At 35.4% G+C, this 25,708-nt stretch overlaps 1 protein-coding gene across 1 annotated transcript in view; it reads right to left on the bottom strand.

The window, feature by feature from the left end:
* The window catches only part of Pip4p2 (phosphatidylinositol-4,5-bisphosphate 4-phosphatase 2), a 49,137-nt gene that overhangs the window by 13,883 nt on the left and 9,546 nt on the right, over positions 1-25,708 (bottom strand). The window contains exons 2-5 of the mRNA XM_047544142.1: positions 13,068-13,216; positions 8,667-8,773; positions 7,470-7,593; positions 282-334 (exon numbers count right to left, since the gene is read on the bottom strand). Coding sequence (XP_047400098.1) covers positions 282-334; positions 7,470-7,593; positions 8,667-8,773; positions 13,068-13,216 — 433 coding nt within the window. The remainder of the gene's footprint in view (positions 1-281; positions 335-7,469; positions 7,594-8,666; positions 8,774-13,067; positions 13,217-25,708) is intronic.

Genomic DNA, 25,708 nt, shown 5'->3' with positions numbered 1-25,708 from the left:
CTTAGGACATTTGAAAATCCTTACCAGGTAATTGACAATTTTAACAATTTTACATTCTTAGAAATCAATTTCCCTTTAGAGAATGATAATCCAGTATGATCATTTTAATTTCAATTAGTTTAAAAATGTCTTATTTTTAGTTTTGAAAAGCAGCAATATATTAAGCATATGCGTATTTCATACCTTGTCTTAAAATCAACTCTACTTAAGTGAGAATTCTGAACTCCTTAAACTATTTTCAAGTTCTTCTCAATAAGTATCTCGAATGGCAGAAAACTTACATTTTTTTGCAGTGTGGGCATTTTGCCAGAGTGTTGAACCTCAGTTCCATCCACTGTAAAATAAATAAGAGGGATTGAAAAGAAAAACAACTGGAAACCATCCAATCTGATAAAATGCTTCTTTTAGTTTAAATGTCATCAGGGACGACAGCAGAAGCGGTCGCCTTCTCATGGTTACATGAGTTTTTCCCTCCAACACTTCTCTCCTGCCCTCAAAATACAGTTTGGGATCCCCCTCTGAAACAGTTCCCATGACTTTTCCAAGGCTCTGACGCAATCTAGTTTAGTTTTACAATGAAAGCTGAATGCAATGAGGTAGTTAGGGTCATCTCTTTGCTCTTCACCTTCCAGTTCACCTCCAGAGTATTTCGTGTACCTTCCAAGATTTTTTCCTTTAGTCTTGAGAATCAGACTAAGGGAAATTGCTGAATAGTTAGATTCATTATTATAATGCAACTATTTATTCTAGTTATGTGAATAGCCACAAAGTAAATAAACCACACAAACGAGATACTGGCAGAACTGAAACCAGGAAACTGCTTCTCCTTTGTCATTGTTTGCACCATGTAACAAAAACACAATACTCCTTGGTACAATTTTCTCCTTTCCTTTCCTAAAAATGTAGGAGACAGAATGCACTACCTTCTTCACAGGAATATTATTCAGAGATTCAAAATGACTTGCTGATAGTAGGTTTAAGTGTAATGAAAATTTAAATCTTTGCCCCATAATATATATTTTTAAAGTGACTTTCTAAGGTGCTGTGGCTGTGACTCAGTGGTGGAACATATAAGCTGAGCATGTGCAAAGCCCTTGGTTCACTCTGAAGCACTCCCACTCCCTGCGCAAAATGGCTTTGTAACCTTCCACCTTCTTTATTTTTCTACATATCTTCTAGAAAAAGTAAGAATATTATTTCCTTTATAGCTTTAGGGGAATTTCTTTAAGTACTTTAGTAATTTATCATTAAACAACTTTTCCTCTATCAAAATTAATTTTATATAGGATTCTAGGTCACCAATTTTTCTTTTCAGAAGACTTACAAATTGTAGGTAGCAAGGTTTCAATAGCTTATGCATATTTAAACGTTTTCCACACAATATAATTTTCAGAAAATATATGAAACATGCTTTTTTCTTCTTTCATGATTAGATGTAAGAAAAGAACTAAAATTTTGGATTTCTTGAACTCCTTCATTTTTATGTCAAATCTCACGAAATTTAGTGAACTTTGATAATTTCTTTCTCAATCGCAGTAGGAACATAGAGTCCTAAGACAAGGAAACTAGAAGTAAAAATTCACATGAGTGTTCACTTTCTTCAAGATTACTGTTTTTCAACATCTGAGAAAGTCAACCCAAGGCAACATAATCTTTGAAACAACAGCAAAACTTCCTGTCATTACTTATACTTTGTAACAACTTGACTTATTTTGAAGTTATTTTTATCAGTAATAGCTCTAGAATTAATGTGCCAAACTGATTTATGAAGATTTTTACAGAAATTGGAACAGAACTTTAAGTAAGGGAAGAATATAAAAATATTAAGTGCTCTTTTATATTTCCACATTTAGCATAGTTGCTGCATTTCTAATATTATATCAGATATTACCTATATATAACAAATTTCAGTTTTTCATAGTTAAAAGAAGCAAAAAGATTGGGGAGGCATCTGCAAAACCCCTGAGTCAAGAGTAACTTTGAATCCACACATTTGCTTTTATTGTTATCTTTGAATACTCCCTTAAATGCAGCAAACTAAGAACAGAAAGGCATTTGTTATTAGAAATGATTTTGTCATAATCTACTCAACTGAATGCAAATAACTGCGCTTTTGAAAAAAAGTTGACTTACAACTGTTTCCCTATCTAAAACATTGTTTCTTTACACTCAGAATTTAATTGCCAAACCTTGAAGTCTCAATAAGCAAACAAAACCTATTTCTGTCAAAAAAGTTCAAGAGCAACTTTCTTCAATCCCAATCACTTCTAGAGGTCTTCCCATTTTTACTTATTTCTAACCAATTTTTAATAGACAGTTTCCATATATATGTATATATATATATAAATTTATCTTAAAAGGCTTAAAAAGATATATTATCTAAAATTAATAATTCAATAGTACCATACTAGAATATATTTTAATAGACATAATAGACAATGGTTAACAATTACTTTGAAATATATTTACATTAAAGCTATTGTCCCTCTCTGCTATGGCATCCACCCATTTGTCTGTGTTTTAATGAAGAAAATCTGACCCTCCTGAGTGTAAGGGTCACTTGGCCCACTTCAGGGCAAGATTTGATCCAGCACATTTTGTGAGTTGTGTAGTTTTTTATTAGAGAACACCAACTCCTCAGATAGGTGTTGCCTAACAAAGCATCTAGACAGACCCTTCATTCAACAGCATGCAATAGCAATATCCAACTCTGTTGTTCAGCACATGAAGGAACTTCTTTACATTCATGGTAGACTAGCTAGAGTCTTTTTGTTTACTTCATTCTTCTGGGAAGCTATTTCTAAACAATGTCCCTCAATACATTACTCTGGTCATATGATCCACTCAAATGGTTTGGAGGATAAAAATTGTTTCAATATGTGACATTAAAACTTCCTCTCATGGCTGGGGAGATAGCTCAGTTGGTAGAGTGCTTGCCTTACAAGCACAAGGTCCTGGGTTTGATCCACAGCACAGCAAAAAAAAAAAAAAAAAAAAAAAAAAAAACTTCCTCTAGATATTAACAATGATGCATACTAAAAGTGCTCAAGAATACTAAAAAAATTCTGTTTAATTTGTTTATTGTTTATCCTTGAAGTTCCCAATGATTGTGGAACTCTTTACTCACATAATCCTTTGATTAGCCTATTAAATGAATGTGCCCTTGAATGTACTTTGAAACACAAATAGAGCTTTTCTAAACTGTACTTTTGGTTCTAGCCAGGTTGTGCAATAAACTGTACTAAAGTGTGAAGTCCTTGTCAATTAAACTTGATAATATTGATATACTTAAAAAATTGTGGGCTAAATAGAAGAATGCTGTTGAAAACACAGCACATGATATTATTATTATTTTATCTCAACACATGGGAGAATTCTCTCTCATATCTCAGTATTTCAGAAACAGCTGTATCTATGTGAACTTATCTATTAAAATATCATAAATATATTACAGTAGATTGTTTCCCTCCTTGTATTGACTCTAGAAAATGTATAACTAAGATTCAGCTTAGTTTGATCAACTGTGTCAGACTAAATTTATGCATACTTACATTCTTACACGTTTCATTTTTTTCTGCCCCATTTTTCATTCTCTACATTTTTTTCCTATTTTCAATTCTATTAAACTATCTTTTTAACTATTCGCTATTTGGTTATGTAAGTCCACAATTGATTGAAAAGCTGAAACAAAATAGGGAATGAGTAAATAAATATTCTTCATAGTTAAAAGTTTGAAGGACAAAGAACATACTATACAGTATAAGATTACTTGTGATCAGCTAATAATAAGGATAAGGCTGCAAACTAGAACGAAGAGCTTCATAGACAATATTTTCTTCATTACACTGAATTTTCCTTTCTCATTCTCATTCTCTTTTTTTCTTTTTGCAGAGTCAAGGACAAACCAGGGCCTCACCCATGCTAGGCAAGTACTATACCACTGAATTATACCCTCTGTCTTCAAATTTTTGGACAGTGGAAAGCAGACAAAGACTTGACAACTGACTAAGTGTCAGCTGTCAAGAGGACATGCCATGTATGAAGGCTGGTTCCCAGTGAGGAGCCCCACACTTGTTCAAGTGCTGGAACCACCAGGTACTTTCGAAGGTAGGGGTTAGGGGCAGGGATAGAAGCAAGGAGCATCACACTGCCATGTTCACTGCAGCATTATTCACAAAACCAAGAAATGGAAGAAACACTCCAATTGTCTGTGGATAGATGAGTAGATCAAGAAATTGTGGCTACATACATACATTGAACTTAGAAAAGAAAGGAAAGCCTGCTATTTGTGACAACACAGATGAGCATGGAGGACATTATGCTAAGAGAAAAAAAAATCCAAACCCAGGAAGACAAACACTGTGATGACCCCTCTGTGTGGCATCTCAGATAGATGAACTTGTAGAGAAGAGAGCTTTGTTACCAGAGGTTGGAAAAGAGACAGGGAAAATGAGGAGGTGTTGGCCAAAGGGTGCACAGCTTCAGTAAGGCAAGCTGCATACATTCTGGGGAACTAATGTGTAGTGTGACAACCACAGTTTAAAATATTGTATTACATACTCAAAATGTACTCAGAAGTAGATCTTAAATGTTCTCACCACACATCCTCAAAAAAGTAACTATATGAAGTGATCAAAATGTTAATTAGCTTGATGGTGGTGATCGTTTCATAATATATACATATATAAAAACATTAAGTTTTAAATATTAAAAACATTATATTTAACATATATAAAAACATTACACTTTAAATATATACAATTTCCTGCTTGTGACTCATACCCCAGGAAGTTTAGAAAAAACTAATAACCAAAGTATTGGTTGAATTCTTCCTCCATAACACAAAACCAGAAGCCCCTCCTCACCCCTAAAACATTTAGGAAAAAGGTAATTTACTCTGAAGAGAAATTGGACCGGAGAGCCTGTGGACTTAGGAATACAAGACACAGCAAAAAGCAAGAATAAAATACTACTCTAAAAGCAAAGGCATTAAAGTCCACATCCGAACAATGGTTAAGAGCTTCACCCTGTTACCTCTCTTGGCTCCTAGAATGCTGTCCTCCAGGACCATCTATCACAAGAGATTAGAGGATTCCCTCCCCAGAAAATTCACTCCCACACAAAAAACAACAACAACAAAAACTTTATGGATACTAATAGGTGACAGCTCTTCAAAGAAAAAGGGACAGGAGGAAAAGAAAGAAGTAGTTTAGCCCCTGTCTGCCTATTCAGAGAATCCAGTTAGTGAATTACTCTTAAATGTAAATGAACTATGAGTAAAACTTCTTTCCTTCATAAGAGGAAAACCAATAGAAAAATGGGAAGGAAACAGAGACAAAGCATATGCAAAAATAATGCCTTAGAAAAATACAATTAATATTTTCTGAAAATTTCCACAAAAAAGAGAATTCTACAAATAAAAAAAAGAGAAAAAGAGAGGAATCCAAGAATGAAGGCTATTGGTAATTAAAAAATAAGTTAGATCATCTAAAATTAAAAGTTTTAATTAAGTTTAGAAAGACTGAAGAATTTAAAATAATTTTGAAAAAGTTTCCTAGTAAATGAAAAAAAAAAAGCCAAAATTAAAAAGAAAATGTTAAAAAAAAAAAAAAAGAGAGAGGGAGAGAGAAAGTCAACGGTCAATTCTGGTGGTCTAAGGAGTTCTGGAAGGGAACAGATAACATCAAGTGGACTAAAAATGGGTCCACTGAGGAACCAGACAGTGAGTTCAAAAAGACTCTCACTAAGGCACATTCTCATGGAATTTTGGGACAGTGAAAACACTGAAATAAGAGAATGGAAAAATAAGAGAAAATAAAGAGAAAGAAACAAATAGAAAATATCAGGAGTCATAATACAGCCACTTTTCTCTCCAACAGTGGCACAAAGCCTTCAAGTTTCTGAGAGGAAACAACTAGCAACCACAAATTCTACATCTTGAAGAATCACAAAGTCAATGTGATGTCAGATCAAAAATCAGGTAAGAAATAAAAGGGTTCAAATTCATTTCCCTGCTTCTTTTCTCAGAAAGCAAAGAGAGACCCTACTCCACTGGATTAAAGGAATAAGCCAAGAAAAATCAGGTCAGTGTGGGATTTAAACCAGGAAGGAGAAAGAGGAATTTTTAGGATGATGGTCAAGATTGACAGCTTATTAGCAGGGACCCTAAATAAAAGATTGCCTGACCCATTGGACTATGTTGATGGGAAGTTTATAGTTTTGTAAAAGAATATGGGAAGAACTAATAATTTGTACATGAAAAATTAAACAAATTCAACGGGGAGGTTACAGTTATCTATATATCCAAGAAAATGTTTAGAGCCATATGAGAAAAATGTACCATATTACTTGGCTAGGCTGTGAACATAATTTACCTAAGCACAAAAAAGTAAACACTAACATTATAACTTTACTAGGAATATGGAAACAGGTAAAGGAATAAGAATGGGAGGCTGGTTTGAGAGCTAAAATCTACAGGTTAACCTGTTAGTAGGTAATGTCTAAAATTGCTTAATCAAAAAGAAAAAGAATAAGCAAACATTTTAAACAAAAGGAAGTAAGTATCAGTATAGCAACTGGAGGATGATAACTGGAGGTCAGCCAAATTAGGAGACTGCAGTCTAATTTGACACTTAGAATTGTGCATGTGAGTTATCTTAATAAAAGCAAAAATTTAAAGGGAGAAAAACCAAATCACCCACACTTTCCTCAACATACTCATTTCTTAATGACAGCAAGTCTTATTTATATCCTGGAAGGGACCTTTAATACTGAGGTTCTGAAGAAAATCTTTTGTCTCCCATAAAGGCTAAGCAACAAAAGAAAACCTGTTCTTATTCTTCCTGATAGGGTAAGTCACTATGAAATTAACTTTTTTGACATCAAACTTTGAATTGAAATTAAAAGTAGTAAAACAATAATTTCAATAACTTTTGCTCATAGCAAATTACTTATATTTTCTTAGTTTTTATCCAATGGTTTATCTATCTATGGATACCAAAGTTAATTTTTAAAATTCAGAACACTTTTGATAAATTATAAGAATTGTTCTTGAATCTTGAAGCCATGAAGCAGGGCTACTGTGTGAGATTGTGCACTCTGTGTTCTGCCAAGTAGGTGGGAGGAGAGCTAAGATTCTTTTGCTCACCAGATCAAGATACTCGCAGATTTAAAAAAAAAAAAAGATACCAAAGAGTTAAACCTGGAGAGGGTGCTGTTTCTCACTGACTTATCCAGTGAAGCTCCTCTTTATTCGGTAGACCAATCAGAGTATGAATCTTTTGTCTAATTCACAAAAGATGCAGTAGATCCTAGCTGTGCCTTTGACTATCTTCCTAAATAAGGCTCTCTTTTACTTTTGAAAAATTTGCTCATGGACAAACTCTAAGACTATGAGCAGTTGTGAAAGCTATAAGATCATGACCCCTATTTACAGATTGATGTCCCATGACAAACGTCCGATTACTTACAAGGAACGTATTTCCACAGTGTCCACATACCACCCTTGTTCCTTCTGGTTGGATTGGCAATGCAGGTTGAGCTGGCTGCTCTTCAGAAATAAGCATTACTGGGCCAAGATTAATTATGCGTCTACTGTGGAATGAAAAAAAGGAAAGTATTTCACTAACCCACAAATGGACTGAGGGCGAAATCTGCAATATATAGCCAAAAACATGGAATATTATCAGTGAAAATATACTTTTTTATAAATTAAGTGAATTAATGTCCAGTTTTAGAGTCAAAATCACAGGAAGTAGCAGTAGTCTGAAAAGTTTTTTAAAAAATCTTTTTATACTTGGAATAGAAACCATGTGTTATTGCACAGGTTCTAATCAACAATCTTGGGAACCATTTAACTACCATTTCCAAGTCAGAATACAGTTCTTATTCTAGAACACAAATTGCATTTTATACAAGACTAAGTAAGTTAGAAATATTCTACATCAACAAAAATGTGTATATCGTAAAAGTATCGAAGTGCTGAGTTACAACTAAATTTCCCTGAAAGTCCAGTATTCTTTGATACCTGTTTAATCAGAACTGGAAAGAAAGTAAAATGAGAACCACTTTTCCTTTCTATTCTCCAGACTATCATCAGATGGGCCTGTAATGATTCAAGTAATGATCAAAGAGTCAAAGAAATTACTGAAAAAAAAAAAAAACAGGTAAGTGTGTGTGTGTCTATGTCTATATCTTTATCTATATCTAAGCACATCCATAATGGCATTTGGCACAGGCAAATAATTCCAAAATTTATTACATGTATTATGCTCAGCAGAGACTAGTGTAGCATATAATGAGATATACAATAACAACCAAATGCATTTCTGGGTTAAAATTGACTACATCAAAGGTACTGGTTCTTTTTAAATAAGTTCAATGAGTCATTGGTTTGTTATAGTGCATTAAGTGCTTGCATAACACAACAACAAACATCCATTGTGCATTCAAAAATATTATATCCTACAAACATCCATGACCATCAAGTTCTAAGCATGCCATTCCATTAACAAACAGCAAACAAACAAAAAAAAGCAATACTAATTTAGGTGCTATAATCACTTTAAGGGCAAAGACTGTCTAGCACAAAGCCTGGCACATAATGAGCCTTTACAAATAATTGTTGAATGAACATATGAACAAATGAATGAATCTTTATCACTTACCAGTTGGGTCTCGGACATCCTATTCGCCGAGATGTGTCCTTACAAATGAGGAGACAATTACAAGGGCATCTAACATATTTCTTCCCTGTCGGGGGGTTTTTGATTGGCTACATAAGGGAACAAAATGCAAACACAGCAAATTAACCAAAATACAGATCGTCAGAACTTCTTTGTGTTTAACAAGGAAATGATTCCTTTAAAACTAAAGTTCCCCAAAATGCTACCAAAGTACCTAATAAAAGGTGCATTGCAAGTGGTTTCAAATAGCATAAATGTTGGCAAAGCACTCTGACATTTTGGGAGCTGTAGAGATTAATTTTTAGGGAATATTTCAAAATTAGTTTATATTGACTTTTTAATATGAGAGGAATATTTAAAGCACACCAAGAGTTCTTTTCCTCTTTAAATTTCACAAGACAAGGTTCTCTCTCTCTCTCTCTCTCTCTCTCTCTCTCTCTCTCTCTCTCTCTCTCTCTCTCATCAGGTGCAAGCATTCACAGAAGATTCCTGCCCCTCTCCAGGAAAAGCCAGCTCAGTAAGAACAGTGGGAAAAGAAGAATTCAGAATACATTTGAACTTTTCTCAAACTTCACTCAATAGAATATGTGATTAATTTTACAACATACTTTAAATTAAAATCTTGTAATTGCTCTTAAGACTAACATTTAGGCTAGGGATATTGCTCAGTTGGTAGGGTGCTTGCCTCACATGCACAAGGCCCTGGGTTCAATGCCCAGCCCACCAAAAAAAAAAAAAAAGACTAACTTTAAAAAAAATTTCATAGTAAATTTTAAAATGAGAATAAATAACATCAAAGGAAACATCACTTGCAATAACTTAAGCTTTTTAAACTAAATAATCTATGATACACTGAATACAACAGAACATCACTCTTGTAGCATTCCTGCCAAAAAAGTATAATCTGAAGCTAATCATGTGGAAACATCAGACAAACCCAAACTGAGAGACATTCTACAAAATATCTTGCCTGTAATCTTCAAAAAATAAAAGACAAAGAGCAAGTTTCAGATAAAAGAACAGTAAAGAGACATGACAACCAAACACAACATGTGATTCTGGTTTGACTCCTGGAACAGAAATTTCTTTTTCCCTCATAAAGGACTAATGTGACAATCAGGGAAACATGAATTAGTTCAAAATGTTAGATAACATATTGTATCAATATTAATTTCTTACATTTGATAATTTTTCTATAATTGTTTAAGTGACTCCCCTTGGTTTTAGAAAATTTAGACTAGAAGTTTACTTAGGAAAAGCTAATGTAGTATAATGCCAATATCTGGGGAGTTTGTGAGTGATAGACACATAGGAATTCATCTGTCCACAGATGGCCCCTGAATTTCAATGGTCCTACTTAATGATTTTTCAATGGTGTGAAAGTGATGTGCATTGAGTAGAAATCATATTTAGAGTTTTGAATTTTGGGCTTTATCTGGGCTACAGATATGTAGTATGATATTTTAAGATGCTGGGCAGTGACAATGAACTGTAGCTCCCAGTCAGTCAGTCAATCTCAAAAAAGAAACAACCCATACTGTTCAGTGAACTGTGCGACTGATCTGAGATATTTGGTAGGTTAGGTGTATTACTGCTTTTTCAATTGCCCACATGTTAAACTTCCAATGGGATAATTGGTACAAAATCTCATTGGAAGTTCAGGTTATATTCAGTATTAATACAAAAATAATATATACTATCATTTTTAACTATTTAATCTTTTGTGTATAATATTTTTTAAAGGGCTTAAAAAATTTTAAGTAAATAACCTTGATAGAAATATATGAAAGTTAACAATAAACCACCTATGATTTACTAAACCATAACTCTGAATATCTAAAATTCACAAACATCCAGAATGTATACCTATAGTATCTTAAGTTTTGAGAAAAATAGACTAGACAAGTTAATTTGTGTATATCCAAAATTTGTCATTAAAAAACTTTTTGACAAATCACAGGATTTTTTTTTTAAATATCTTATTCCCACCTTACTTCTAGACCTCAGTTCCTTCACTTATGATACCAGATAACTGAACTAGAAGATTTCAAGCACTAGTCCTCAGTGCCAGCCTATGCCATGTCATGTTCAGTCTGCAGTGAAGTGAAAAAAAAAAAAAAAAAAGACATGTCCTTATGCATAAGTGCGAAAATTCTTACTTAGCAAAATAGATTTACAGGTGCCAGGCACTGTGCTAGGCTTTTTACCCCTGTGTCCCAACAGCAAATCCAGGAAGCAGGAATTGCTCTTACTATACCACTTTATATGCGGAAATCACAGATTAGAGAAGTGACGTTCCCAAGGAAATAGAGCTACTAAATGACAGAGCTAGGACTCAAAACCAGGCCTCAGTCTCTGAATTGCAGGTTCCCCATCAGTTACACTAGTGCCACTCTTTCTCCAGGACATCTCAGATTTTCCATTAACTTGTCCTAGAAATCATTTCTCCTTTAACTTTTAATTCTGTATTTCTCCAAGTCTTGCTAGCACATGTGTACAGGCACATAACACACACATGCGCCCCTTACTTCCCTATTCAGTCTGCTGAAAAAGGACATCTGTTATTAACCTTGGATTTCTTTCTCCCGTTTTTTTTTTTTTTTTCTTTTCTGTTTTTAATCTTCATAGTCCTATCAGGTTTCTATCAGAGTGGCTGCCATTAAAGAGAACAGATACACTGATACCCGTTTTAGGTGACATGAGGAGAATGAATCACAGTGAAACTCAACAGGGGACTACTGGACCTAGCCCATTATATTTGTATTTTCAGCCTAGAATATCTCCAAAGAAGCTCCTAGTCACCTAACACTTCCTCATTTAGAATTTAAGATCAAGTTACATTTTAAATATTAGCAAGCTGCATGCTCAAGGTCTTTTTTTTTTTTTTTCTCCTCTGCATGTTACTAATACCAAACAAGGCAATCTAAATTAAATACTATTCACTCTGGAGTCTTCACCACTGTATATCTTTACTTCACAGGAGGCAATAATCATGTAACAATTTCAGCAAAATTTCCCTCACATTCAGAGGTAGTTTTCTTATAGCCAACCCCACTGATCCTGTATGAATTCAACACTTCCAAGTAGCCAGAGTGACCCTGTTTGCTAAATCTGCACTTTGAGATTTCTGCATAAATGGACTAGGCTGTTCGGTTCACTTCCAAGAGTTATAAAACTTTATAACTCTCTTTTTCTATTTACTAAAGAACAGGAGTTGATATGGGTGAAGGATTCAGATAAGATATTAACACTAACATGAGATTCAAGGAACCCTTGAAGGCACTGTTATTTTAATTGCTTTTATGACTCATGGGACTACCAACTCTTATTCCTCTTATTCCACTCACAAACTCTTACTCTCTTGCCAACTCTGCCGAAGAGTACTAAAGAAGTTAATGCTAATTAAAATTCGCTACTCAGTGTTCAACTTATAAAGAAAACTGCTAGTTCTGTAGGTATCTCCAATTTACACAATAAAGTTTTTCTCCAAATGATACCATTTATGGAGGAAAAAAAACTATTTACAATGAAATATATTGCTTTATGATTTTGGGTTTATTTTATGACTTTTCTATCAAATATATGAAGACCAGTATTCATGATTTGTAGTTTGTGAGACACAAGTATCACTAGCTGACTTTTTTAGACTTTTCTAAAAAGGAAAAAGTGCAAATTCCAAAAGCTAAACTAATATTTAATTTCAGATTTTGAGAGACTGAAATATTTAAAATAAAGTCTAACAATGAAAGTAGAAACACATTTCATCTAAGGAAGTATATGATTTACCTGTATATGATTTGAAACTATAAAATTTTTGCTTAAAATGTATTTGTTCTTCCCAAAGTCCAGTTTTAAAAAGTGAAGTGTCTTTCAAATTTTTTAACATTTCACTGACTTAATATCTAGCAAATGGAATAAAATGTCAAGGTATTTATAAACACTTTGACTCAGATTTTAATAATAATTACATAATCATAAAAGCTCAGAGAAAATAATACTGACATCCTGCAGACATAAAATAAGTTAAAATTGTTTCTACATCAGAAGGACAAAGTTCACATTTGCCTTAAAGTCTAATATATTTTACATTTTAATGAAAGCCAGAAGGGATTTAGTTGTGATGTAAACAGATACTTAAAGATCATCATAAATACCTGCCAGTTCTATTTTAGAAAGTAAATTCTCCCAAAATATGTTTTAATGGGGTTAGCTTAAATACAAATAGAAATTCTTATATGACAAAAGAAAGAAAAAAAAGACAAAAGAAAAAAGATTGCTCTATTTGTATCCATCCACTCTTAAGTAACATTATTGAAGAACTTTTTTTAGGAATAAGGTGTCAGGTAACAGTTTATGCTTTTGTTAATGGAAATTTCCACTTACTGTAGCTTCATTGCAAACGGTGCACTTAACCACATGCTGGTGAAGTTTGCCATCCAAATTGATTAGCGATTGGCACACGCGGCAGTTGATTACAGGAATACCACTGGCATCTGGGCTAGCAATGGCGGTGTATGGGGGTGGGAGTTCCGCTGAAAAGAAATGAATTGCTGAATCAGAGTCACTGGGAAAAGACTATGGCTAAATTGAGCATATAAGTAATAGAAGTAGAAACTATCAAAAATTTCATCCATATTTATGTTTTAAAACTGCTCAATTCGCCCTAGTTTCAGAGCATAAACACATATGGGACTGTGTTGTCAAGTAGAACAATTCTTAACTCTGATAAAATCCAAATCATGTTTGCTTAGGTCTTCTCCAATGACGCAACTTCCTTTTACTAACGTACACTCAAAATCTCCACTCCATTCTGTTGGGTAAATTCACAAAAGAGTGGAGTTCTATGCCTAAACTAAAAATCTCACACTATTGATCTGACTACCAAGAAATAAAAGTGGTCACCAAAAGTGAAGTTTTAAAATCACTTATACATAAATTGTATACTGCCATGCTTTTTTTCTCTGTTCTGGACCCAGGATGGCCATGACAAGAATAAAAGGAGATTTTGGAGACAGTCAAGTAGAGACAAAAATAAATCTAGGAAAATTAAATTGATCGGTGCAGAACAAAAATGGAAGTATACTAATTGCAGACACAAGACAGATATAAAGTAAATTTAACAATATTTAGTCTCAAATTTCTCTTTGCCATGAAAGATCTAAGAAATTCACTTAAGTATTTATGGATAAAAAAAATGTGATGGTGGTATTAAATACCCTAGCAGAACAATCACAATGAAAAGAATGGGGAAATTGATGAAACGAAGTAGCAAATGCTGATAACTGATGAATATAATGACACAGAAGGTCATCTTGTTCATGCTACTTTTGTGGATGTTTGGAAATTCCCATAACTCCAAAACACAGACAAATGCACACATGCTGGGTTTGTTGTTTATCTTGTTGAGAAGTTTAAGTTTGACTGAGTGGGTAAAGGGTGAGGACTGGTTTCAGAATCAAGTGTGCATCTGAAGTGTCTATTGTTAGAAAAACCAGAGAAAAAGAACCCTGATAAACTACTCTAGCATGTGATTTCTAAAGGACACTGTCTAATCTCTCGGTGTAGATATCTCAATTATAGGCAGAGAATGTCCTTTTGATGTAAGGTATCATCTTAGGACATTTAGAAAGGGCCACACCCTTTCACATGATTGAAGTGCCACTAAAAAGAACTGATGATATCTCAAGAAGCAGTTCTAACACTACAAAATACAAGCACAATACCTAATCACGAAAAGAGCTATTTATGAAATAGAGGTTTTCTATCTACTCTATTAGATTCTGGATTCTGTGTATTTTAATATCACAGAATTTACATATTATTTACATATTATTATGAGGCATCCTTGGGATTTATCACACACTTTGTTTTTCAGACTTCAAAAGATTAGCAACAAGTGTTATTCACTCAAATAATTCATAAGTCAAATTTCTGCAGCAACCAAGACTCTGAAAGAGGCCACTATGAAATGACAATATGCTTACATTTCTGGGAAGCTTATACCAGAATACTGCCAAACACTGAATTTGAAAAGAAGCTGTACATGCCTTAAATTATAAAAATAGCTTAAATCCTTGAAAGAATGTGAGGTTGATACAGAGTGACCTGTAATGCGTTAGGAAGACAAAAACAGGTTAAAGGAACAATGAGTCAACAATACATTTAAGGTCTTGCAATTTGCAAAGTGCTTTATCAGATCTCAATAAAGAAGCCATTATCCTGGGGAAAAGAACACAGAACTCACTAGAAATTCAAGACTCACTGACTCGTTTCAAATAATTATTAATGCAAACAATTATTAGCATTATTAATAAACCTGGAATCTTATCTTCCCTTTGAGTTATAAAGTCAAATGAACTAATTCTCCTATAATCCCAGGTCTCTGTTTTACATATGGAACAGAAGAGCAATTTAAGGTCACGATTATTTCATTAAAAAAAAATAATGAAGCCAAATACACTGGGGGTGAGGGGAGGAGTCAATACATGGCTAGGAAATCAAAGGACACTAAAATTCATCCAGTTAAACAAACAAAAAGATTGCTCAAAGGACTCCCTAGGAAAACTTTAGATGCTGATCTTAAGAATCATTTGAATTGCACCAGACCCTGCAGAACCCCGTGGATATTTCCTCAAAGATTTGCACTTTTGATCTGTCAAAAAAGAAAAACCTTTAATGACAAAAGGATGTTCAAATCTACCCTTTTGGTGACTTGGGAAGTGGAGGAAGGGTATAACCAGAGAAGAGTGGAAGAATAAAATGGGAGAGACTATAAGCCCCATGAGGTCGAGGGCATGCCTGGAACTTGTCATAATGCCTGCTCTATGACAGATGGTTACTAAATATTTTTTGAATGATTGAATGATTGAGTGAATCACTGGAATTCTTCAGATGCATCTATGCCTTTTCCAAAAATAACATTAAGAATATTACTACTAGTCTCCTTGTAGAGGAGCTGGAGACCTAGCAGAAGAGGGCAACTTGACTGAAAAACATGGCTATCTCCTTCATGGAAGAACCCTTTTTCAAATCATGCACTGAAAGAGGTGAGGTCGGCAGGGGATATTGGTCTGGCTGACCAGATACATGGAATCAGTCCAAGAGATCAATAGAATGACAGATGTTGTAGCATAATTGCTCCACTAAACACTGCCTCTAGGCCTTTCATTTCAATTTTCTGCCCATTACTTCAGCACTAAGCCAATTTAGTTATTTCTTATACTGGCCCTGCCCTAACACTAGGACTTTACCCCAAGGAAACCTTTATCTATCTTCTCTTGTAAATGACTTGTAATTCCAGAAATTTGTTCCACAGTTAGCAGACCTACAATAATCAGCAACTTATATTCTTTCGTGGGGTCTGTTTTCACTTTAAAACAGGCAAGAGATCACCAACATAGTTCCTGTTTTAAGTTTTCTGCACTAGATGAAAAGTCCACTGCAATCTCAGAATTTGGTATCATTAGATAGTAAAGATTCACAAAAATTCTTCATTTTGAAGAGTCTTAATCATTAGTTGAACAATGGTCATTTTCTCTATGGGGTTTAATAAATAATATCAATAAATAATCTTAATAAATAAATAAAAGAATAAAACATCTTTTTCCTCCCTGTGGGTCGTGTTTGTTAGACTAATAATCCTTCATCCTAAAGCGCTCTCTCAAATCTCCAGAATTGTTCGTTAGAAATTGAAGCAATCTTAGGAATTATATTGTCCAATTTCTTTATTTTATGGAAAAGAAACTAAAGCCCAGAGTCCAAAGTCCTGAACTTCGAAGGGCTACACATTCAGCAAAGCCAAGATCTGACCCCTGCTGCAGAGAACTCTGCACAACAGCCAACTCCCTTGGTGAGGAATGACTTAATGCAGGGCAAAGTGTGAGAACTAATGAGATGAATCTGTAGAAACAGGCAAGAATTCAGCAGTGAAGATTTCTGAAAAATCAGGTCTGGAAAATCAGAGCTGGGGAAAAGAAAACAATGAGCAGGGTATGAAACACACCATCGTGCAACAATGAAACTTCATCAAAAAACTGAGTCAAAAAAGGGGCAGAATGAAGGCATATGGATCACAGATATTCATAATGTTCTGCCTAAAACACTCAAAAGGAACCATTACAATTCCATAAACCCGCAAGTGATCAGATTACATTTTCCCATCATCACAAACATCAACATAATTTATGTATTTCATGCCAAACAGCCCCTCTGTCTTGCTAATTCATCCTGGGGTATTAATCCATAATTCATTTTTTCCCACAGATACATCCTCCAGCATTTTAAAGGTTGAAATTGTTTTGCTGCATTGCTCTCACCTATATTAGCCTCTTCCACAGCAATATTTGCCAGTTTAATTTACTTACCTCACTTGCATACTCTCTATCTTCAGTCCTCTAGGCCCTTGACAAAAATGTATCAAAATGGAAAAATGGCATCAGATTAAAATGAGAGATATTTTAGGATACTGTTATAGAAGGAGCAGCCTGTGAGGAAAGCCTGGCTTTTTTTCTCCTCCAATTTTCATTATAGGAATTCATTTTCCCTTAGGAGCTTTGGGAAAATGTGGGTTAGAGATGGAGCGAGTTTGGCCACTATGGGGTAGCTGCTTCCTGTGTCAGACCTCTCCAGTTCAGCTCAACACAGAGAACGCCAAACTAGTTTCTCTTTTTCCCCTTATCTGAAACCAAAGAAATAAAACCATTCCAAGACACTCTTGGGTTCTCCCAGACCCATGACTTTCCCAGGATGCTCTACCTAGCAATATTCAGATTAGAATGTAAATGTGCTAGGGATCAGTTTCCTGACGCTCAACTCCAAATCCACCCTTCTCTATTCTGCTCTGGGATGCTGACGCTGGAATACTGCAAACCATGCGTAGGTTTAACCATCCATTAATAGGTGATAGAGTGATCCTGCAAAGCTGAAGGAGGAAGGAAAGACATGTTCCTTCTATTTGCTTCCTATGAGCTTCTGATCTACCTGTTGTCTCTCTAAATATCACCTCGAGAGTACTACTTCACCCTGGCAGTAGCATTTTGTTTCCATAGCAACACTGAATCCAGTTCCAAATTTTCGACATTTGCTAGAACCAACTTCACAGTGGCCCCTCCAACAAAAACCCAGTAACAGCTAGCCAGTCCTCCTTCCTCAAGTGCACGAGTGTTTCTTAGAGATATCAGAACCAGCTGGCAGGTGCCTCATCAGAAGTCCTGTGCCAACTCTGTAGGATTCCTCCTCTCGGTGACTGAGTTGTAAATTCCAATTTTTTTTCTTTTTGTTCCCTCACTGCAGCAGTGGCAGCTGCTTTCTTTTTTCTTTTATGTTTGTATTAGTGCATTATAGTTATACATAATAATGGGGTTCATTTTGACATAATCATCCATGCATGAAATATAATTTGCTCCATTTCAGTCCCTAATGCTTTCTCTTTCCCTCCTTCCTCCCCCCATTCTCCTTCTTTTACTGGTATCCCTTCTATTTATTTATTTATTGTTTTTAATTGGTGCTTTATAGATACACTTAAAGGTGGAGTTCACTGTGGTATATTCATATATGTACATAGTATAATTTGGTCAATTTCATTCTGCAGATCCTCCCTTTTCCAGTCCCTCTTCCCTCCCCCACAATCCTCTTCCTCTACTGATCCTCTCTCTATTTTAATAAGATCCACCCCTTCCCTTTTTTCCACCTTACTTCATTCTACCTTCTGCTGTGAGAGAAAGCATTTGATCTTGATTTTCTGAGTTTGGCTTATTTCATTTGGCATGATGTTCTCCAGTTCCACCCATTTACCAGCAAATACCATAATTTCATTCTTCTTTATGGCAGACTATAACATCATTGTGTATATATACTACATTTTCTTTATCTATTCCTCTGTTGATGGGCATCTGAGTTGGTTCCATAAGTCAGCCATTGTGATAGAGCTACTATAAACATTAATATGCCTGCATCAGTATAATATGCTGATTTTAGTTCTTTTGGATAAATACCAGAGAGTGGGATAACGGGGTCATATGGTGGTTTCATTCCTATCTTTTAAGAAATCTCCATACTGCTTATTTGTAGTCCTACCAACAATGTATCAATGTACCTTTTCCCCCATATCTCACCGGCATTTAGTATTATTTATATACTTAATGATTGCCATCCTAACTGCAGTGAGATGAAATTTCAGTGTAGTTTTGATTTGCTGCTTCCTCGATACCTTGGAATAACAAGTTTACATTTCAGTTACCTAGTTAATAACCTTATGCCTAATTAACAATTCTTTACATTAAATTCTATGTTGTGATTTCTTTCTTCTGATCAGGTCCTTCTTGAAACAGAAGCTCATATGGAAAGTGATCCCAGGAAACAAGGATAGCACTGGAGGAGTGGTTGGGTGAACTTGGGTTTGAATGTCATATGGAGCTTCTTACCAATGGGAAATAGGATGGTAGTAAGCCACAACATATGGTGCTGTCCTGATGAATCGGGTTAGACTTTGCATCTGACTGTGATTTTGTGATTCTTTTACTGAACAAATTACTGTATGGATTATGATGTAGTTGGATCCTCATGAATGCACTTGACCCTTACAGAAAGAAAATATGAGGCATAGGTCTTTAAACTCTCAGTTCAAGACATGGGTTAGAGAACAAAAGAATCCCCAGCAAAGTCTTAAAAGTTATCATATATTTTTAATTAAGAAAGGGATTATATTGCTAGAAATCAAGCAAAATTTCATTTTGCAAATTGCAAGATCATCATGTTAGATAAATTCACAGCCTTACTAAATCTCTTGTTGAAAGCCAGGACATCAATTGCAAAGGAGTGGAACTCTGGAAGCTGGAACGAAGCCATGTGGTTGTACCCAAGCAGAGTGGAGAATCTTAAATCCCTGAGTCACTCTGAGATCCCCTCCCAAAAGAAAATAGCCTTCCCTCTGTATCTGAGAAGTCCAGTCTTCCCTTGCTGGAAAACTCTGCAATGATCTCACTGGGATGGTTGCCTTAGAAGGAGATGACCATTTTCCTTAAGATTAATCATCAAGACCCTTCATTGCCTCAAGATCCACAATTAGGGTCAAATCTTAACATGCTCCACAAAGACAAATACAAAGTCTAATTTAGGAAGAAATGTACTCATTAAGAGAACTACAAAGTTTTGATAATATGCATATCTGGAAACCTGGAAAATATTTGTGAGTAGATTCTAAGGATGACAAACTAAGGAAAATAGAACATAATACTAGCTAGAGTTTCTGGATTAAATGTTTGTTTTAACAAGAGCACACTGGTTCACACTGTAAACCGAGCACAATGTAATCCCAGAAACTCGGGAGGCTAAGGCAAGAGGATTCTAAGTTCAAGGCCATCCAGGCAACTAAGCAAAACCTTATCTAAAATAAAAAATAAAAAATGCTGGGATGTGGCTCAATGGTAGAGTGTCCCTGGGTTCAATTCCTAGTACTTAAAAGTAAACAAATAAATAAGTGATCCTAAGACTTTATTTTTTGTTTAAAGAGGTGTGGTCTTACATTTAATGAGTCCAGGATATCAAAATATCCCTGGTGTGATTCAGGAGAAGTGATCAAATGCTTAGGGAGTAGAGAATGTTGGAGTGGATTTATCACATGAAAGTTGCATACCAACAATCCACTACATCCCCTGAGAAGGCCCAGAGCATACTCTCTCACTGAGGCATCTATAAATATATAATTTAGAAGAACACGTACATCCTGCTGTGGTTGCTGTCCAGTGTAGACCAAGCATACAATACAAGACGACTACCTTGAGTCATAGTGCCTGATATCTATGGGGATTATGAGATTCTGTACTAATAAGTCAACTAGTAGCATTTAAACATCAAAGACAAAGTGGGTACATTTCCTATAATGGGAAATAGTATACATTCAAATATTTTTACCCACAAGGACCATTGGCAGTAACTAATTGAAATTAACCTGGGATTAGATAAATAGGTAACCTGCAAAAATGTTATTTGATTGCATATGACAGAAAAAACTCCAAGTATATTAACCAGCAACCTAACTTGAATAGACGCAATAGTCATACTCTTTCAACGAGTTCCCAGCAATGTAGGTTCATAGACTCAGAGCATCTCTATTTGAAGGGATGGAGGAAGGATCCAGCAGCACTGCCATAATATATCCTGCAAACCTTCCTTCAAACCTTCCAAAAATAGACCTAAGCTAGACTGCTTACCGAGGGAAAAAAAATACCCATATTGTTCAACAATTACTAGAAACTCTTGTTGTTGTTGTTGTTGTTGTTTTTGGTACCAGGGATTGAACTCAGGGGCACTCACAGCCACTGAGCCACATTCCCAGCCCTATTTTGTATTTTATTTAGAGACAGGGTCTCACTGAGTACCTTGCCCTTGCCGAGACTGGCTTTGAACTTGAGATCCTCCTTCCTCAGCCTGCAAAACTGCTGGAATTACAGGCGTGCGCCACTGTGCCTGGCTGAAACTGACTCTTAAATAGTGCTAATTTCAGAAAAAAATGGCCATCAAGTGATAGATGGAGTCTTATCTCAGGTCCAACTCACTTTAACTCAGGTCCAGCTCCAATCCAATAGATCTGGGGACACACCCTGAAGTTATTATCCTAGTCCCTTAAAGATATAAAATTTGAACAGACATTCTTGGCAACCAGTAAAACTGCCAACTTGGTTCTCTGGCCCAAGAGGAATGGGGACCAAGGGGAAGTCCCTGGAACTTATACCAAAGACAACATTACATCCCTGGGGGAATGTCAGACATTAGTGCACCATGAAAGATTAAAAAGCTGCAGGGGTGGTGATAGCTATCACATCTTCCTTCAACACACTTGTTACTGTAAATTTGACTGCTGCTACAGGGCAATCCTTGTTTCTTAACTGAAGAAGTTATAAGTTCCATTGCCAGAGAAAGTTGAGAGGCCTTTAGCTGCAAGTAGGTGAGAAGCAGTGGTCTGCCAGGTACTCCAGGAAGAATGCCTAGGAGTTATTTAACATACCAGTGTATCACAAGTACCCAGGCATATACTCTGTGCCCGCCACTGGGCTAGATGCACATCAGAGATACCAAGGAGGATGAGGCTTACTTTGGGGTCTCTCACAGTTACCAGGGCTCAGAGAGCTCACATTCTATAAACATAACAAAGAGGGTAAAGCTACATTGATTTTTGGTGTGTTCAGTGTCCTCAAATGAACATGACAAAGGGGACTTCGGGAGTACAGACAACAGCATTTAAATCTGGCAAAGACAGAGCATGTGTCTGGGTTTGGGGGAATGAGAGAAGAGGAAAGTTGTTGGCATCATCTTCTGGACATAATTTAGCATTTCTTTGAGTACAACAACGCTTCCATATATTTTTTACCATTAGGGCTTTCCTCCAAACAGCAGTTCTAGAAAAATAGCCATACCTCAGATGTGGCTTGGAATATTGTAATATCAGCTTGGAATCATTAAACAGCCTAACACTTCCAGTCCTGCTTATAGAAGCTCACATGAACCCAGGGTAGACCCTAAGGACTCCATAAACCAGGTGTGCTTATATAGCAGGTAGAGTATCACTGTAAGCTATTCTTCAACTATCTTTCCTGACCTTAGTGATCCCAGGCATTTGGATTGTATCAAAAACTGCCATATGTCTGCAGACACTGGCAAGAAATACACAATGACCTGCCAATGATCAATTCCTGGATGGCAACAGCTTCTGTGCTGAATTTTCCATTTCTTACCAGGCAATCTCAACCTTATTCTAAGACTGTATTTCACCATGGCACTGGTTTACATTCATTCTCTCACTTCACCTATTACTGGGTTTGTTTCTATTTTTTTAAAATGCAAAAATTTCTGACATTGTCTTATTTAAAATTATATTGCTAATTTGCATGGATAGATTCTAGGTTTGTAGTTTATAATACTGTTTTCAGAATGTTTCGAGAAAAGTAGATGCTCATTTAGTGTAGGGGGGAAAACAATGTTAGCCTAGAAATGAAGAAGTTCCTCTTATAGCCTAAAGAGGTAAAGAATTCCTATTTTCCTATTCTTTCACTCTTCTTAGGCAGCTCATTACACTAATAACACAGATTGTGCATGTATTCCAAGGCGTAAGACAGTGCTTTGATAAAATTAGATATTCACATTAAATAATTATAAGTACTCATAAATCACAGTTACAAGATGTACTTATATATAATTGATCACAAATTGTGTGTGTGTGTGTGTGTGTGTGTTACTGGGAATTAAATCCAGGGCCTTGTGAATGCTAGCAAGCACTCTCCTACTAAGCTACAATCTCAACAACCAAATTTGTTTTAAAACATTTTACATAAGAGAGAATATGAGAAAGAGACTTCAGTTATGTGAAAAGGGGAGAACGACTCAATGGATTTGTAATATTTCATTTGCTTCAATATATGAAACGATATAATACAATGCCAAGATCTGGTATTCTATATGGTAAAATACATGAATTAGTATATTATAATCTACATTTTTCTAACTTGAAATATTTCACTCATTTTTCAAAAGACCTAAGGATTAATTGATTTTAGATAAAAATTCAAAGTTTACTAATTTTGGAATTTTAGTCATATTCACCATAAATTTGAGCAAAATCAAATACATATATGGGATCTCATGAGCCTGTTATAATCAATAATTAATTTTTAGGTATATAATAAGGGCTAAAAGATATTTAACAAATAAACCCTATAAATTCTCTTTCCTACATATTTTCTGTCAATAAGTTAACTAAATTTCATTTCAAAATCAGAGATTGCAAATATAGAAATCAAATTATTAAAATGGCAGTTCTCCATTGTAGCCAGCAGAGGTTACAGCCATGAAGTTCACAGATTTCTAAAGGGATCTGCCCCCATCCTCTGCTGGATCACTTCTGTCTTTTGCTCTCACATTTCTCCAGTTCCCTGTCAATCAATCCCTCCCTGAGTTACTTCACCATCACCATCATGCCATCCTTTTTCTCAGTCTATCATTCAGTGGATAGGTGTTGATCACTTAGATGTAGGAGATCAGATGCAAGAGAGATGAAAGAGACAGGAACCCTATCTCCCTCCTTGTCTCTCCTGGATCATGTATGCAAACAAGTATTAAGATATGTGTTAGGGGCTGGGCTGGGATGCAGCTCAGGGGCAAAGCACTTGCCTTGCATTTGCCAAACCCTGGGTCTGATACCCCTTTCCGGAAAAAGAAGAAAAAAAGAAAAGAAAAACCCACCAGGAAAAAAAAAAGTGAACAAATCAATTAAAAAGAAAAAGATACGTGTTAGAAATGTTGCAGGACATTGCTTTGAGAACACATATCTTTCAGCAACAGAGATTAGAAGAGATCACACCAAAGACAAGGCCTTGATGAATGGATAAAATTGAATATTACAATTTCCAGAATCCATTCCTGTTTGTTTATCTATAGGAAAAGACTAAAGATAGCTAATAAGTGATACTGGAGTAAGAGCCTAAGGAAAAGTGTTTGATATAGTGATAAGTTTTCTGTTTGGAAACACAATTCTTCCTCTTAAGATCTTGACAGGCCACAGTGGTGGGTGAAATCAAACACAATGGAATGTACTAGGTAAAATTTCAAGAACCTGTACATAGATGTAGAAACATGGACTAAAATTGGCTTTCATTAATGTATGTGTTGAGTATCCTAATTGAGGATCAACTCTACAAGGATCAGTAGTATAATGGGACTAAAGCAGAATTTATTTTTCTGATATATTGAATTTTACAAGCAATATATTTTCATGGCTTAAACTAAAATGTTTAAAAGTCATGCTCAGAATTGTTACTCCAATGCTTGTGCCCACCCACTTCGTCCTATATCAGAGATTTCCCCTTATATTATTGCCTTAACTATCTATCCTTCCAGTGTTTCTTTAGGATAGTACAGGTAATAGACACATACACATATTCTAATTTTCTCCTTCTTTCTTATGCAAAAGAGAGTGTGCCTCATACATTCTTCTCCATTTTGCATTTTTACTTTGCAGTATATCCTAGCAATCTTCCCATAACAGTATACATAGAGTTGTCTTATTTCTTTTCTAGCAGCATAGTGTTCCACTTTGCATATGCCCTGATTTATTGTGGTAGTTTATAACATGACCACAAACCTTTTTTTTTTTTTTTTTTTTTTTTTTGCAGTGCTGGGGATTGAACCCAGGGCCTTGTGCTTGCGAGGCAGGCACACTACCAACTGAGCCATATCCCCAGCCCCGACCACAAACTCTTGATCACTCCTTGCACAGAGAGGTGAATACGAAATTTTCTCCACTTTTAGTCCAGGTGGTTTACAACTGTTTCTACCAACCCGTGTAGCAGAAGTGACAACGCGTACTTGACTTTTGAGACTAGTTCATAAAAAAAAATATGACTTCAACTTAGATCATCTTGTATTCAGACTATCTAAATAGTTTTAACAGTGACTTTTGTCATCCTGGGGGCTGGCATCAAATCCAAATACTACAGTAGTTGAGTTAGTTGAACCTGAAAATGTATTCTATATTGAGTAGAACAAGACCCCTGAACCATAAATTTGGAAAATGCTTTCATTACAAAAATTTTAGAATAATTTTGTGTTAGTTTGTAGAATCTACACAGCTTAGTAAAAACCATTGTTTATTAGGGAAATGTCCTGTGACATGAGAAGTATCTGAAATTCTTCTCATTTTAAATCTATTTATTGTAATTTTTATATACTTTTTCTCCTCCAGATACTTAATCATGACACTTCACTAATTTCTGAAATTATAAAATGTCATCATGTAAAATATGTCTTTCCCTAAATTCTTCCTCTGTAGAAATCACATGTTCCAATGTTGAACCATTAAGAACTTTCTTTTAAACTACTTTGAAATCCATATTATCAGTCTACCCAGTTTAAATATCTCTATAAAATATGGGAGGGAGAAAACTTTTTGGATGGGGTGTGCTGGGACTTGAACTCAGGACCCTGCACTTGCCGGGCACATACTCTTCCACTGAGCTACACTCTATACCCCTAGA

Source organism: Sciurus carolinensis, chromosome 1, assembly GCF_902686445.1.
Source record: "Sciurus carolinensis chromosome 1, mSciCar1.2, whole genome shotgun sequence".
Classification (NCBI taxonomy): domain Eukaryota; kingdom Metazoa; phylum Chordata; class Mammalia; order Rodentia; family Sciuridae; genus Sciurus; species Sciurus carolinensis.
Note: the sequence above shows the minus strand (reverse complement) of the source record. Positions and strands in the feature narration are given on the sequence as shown.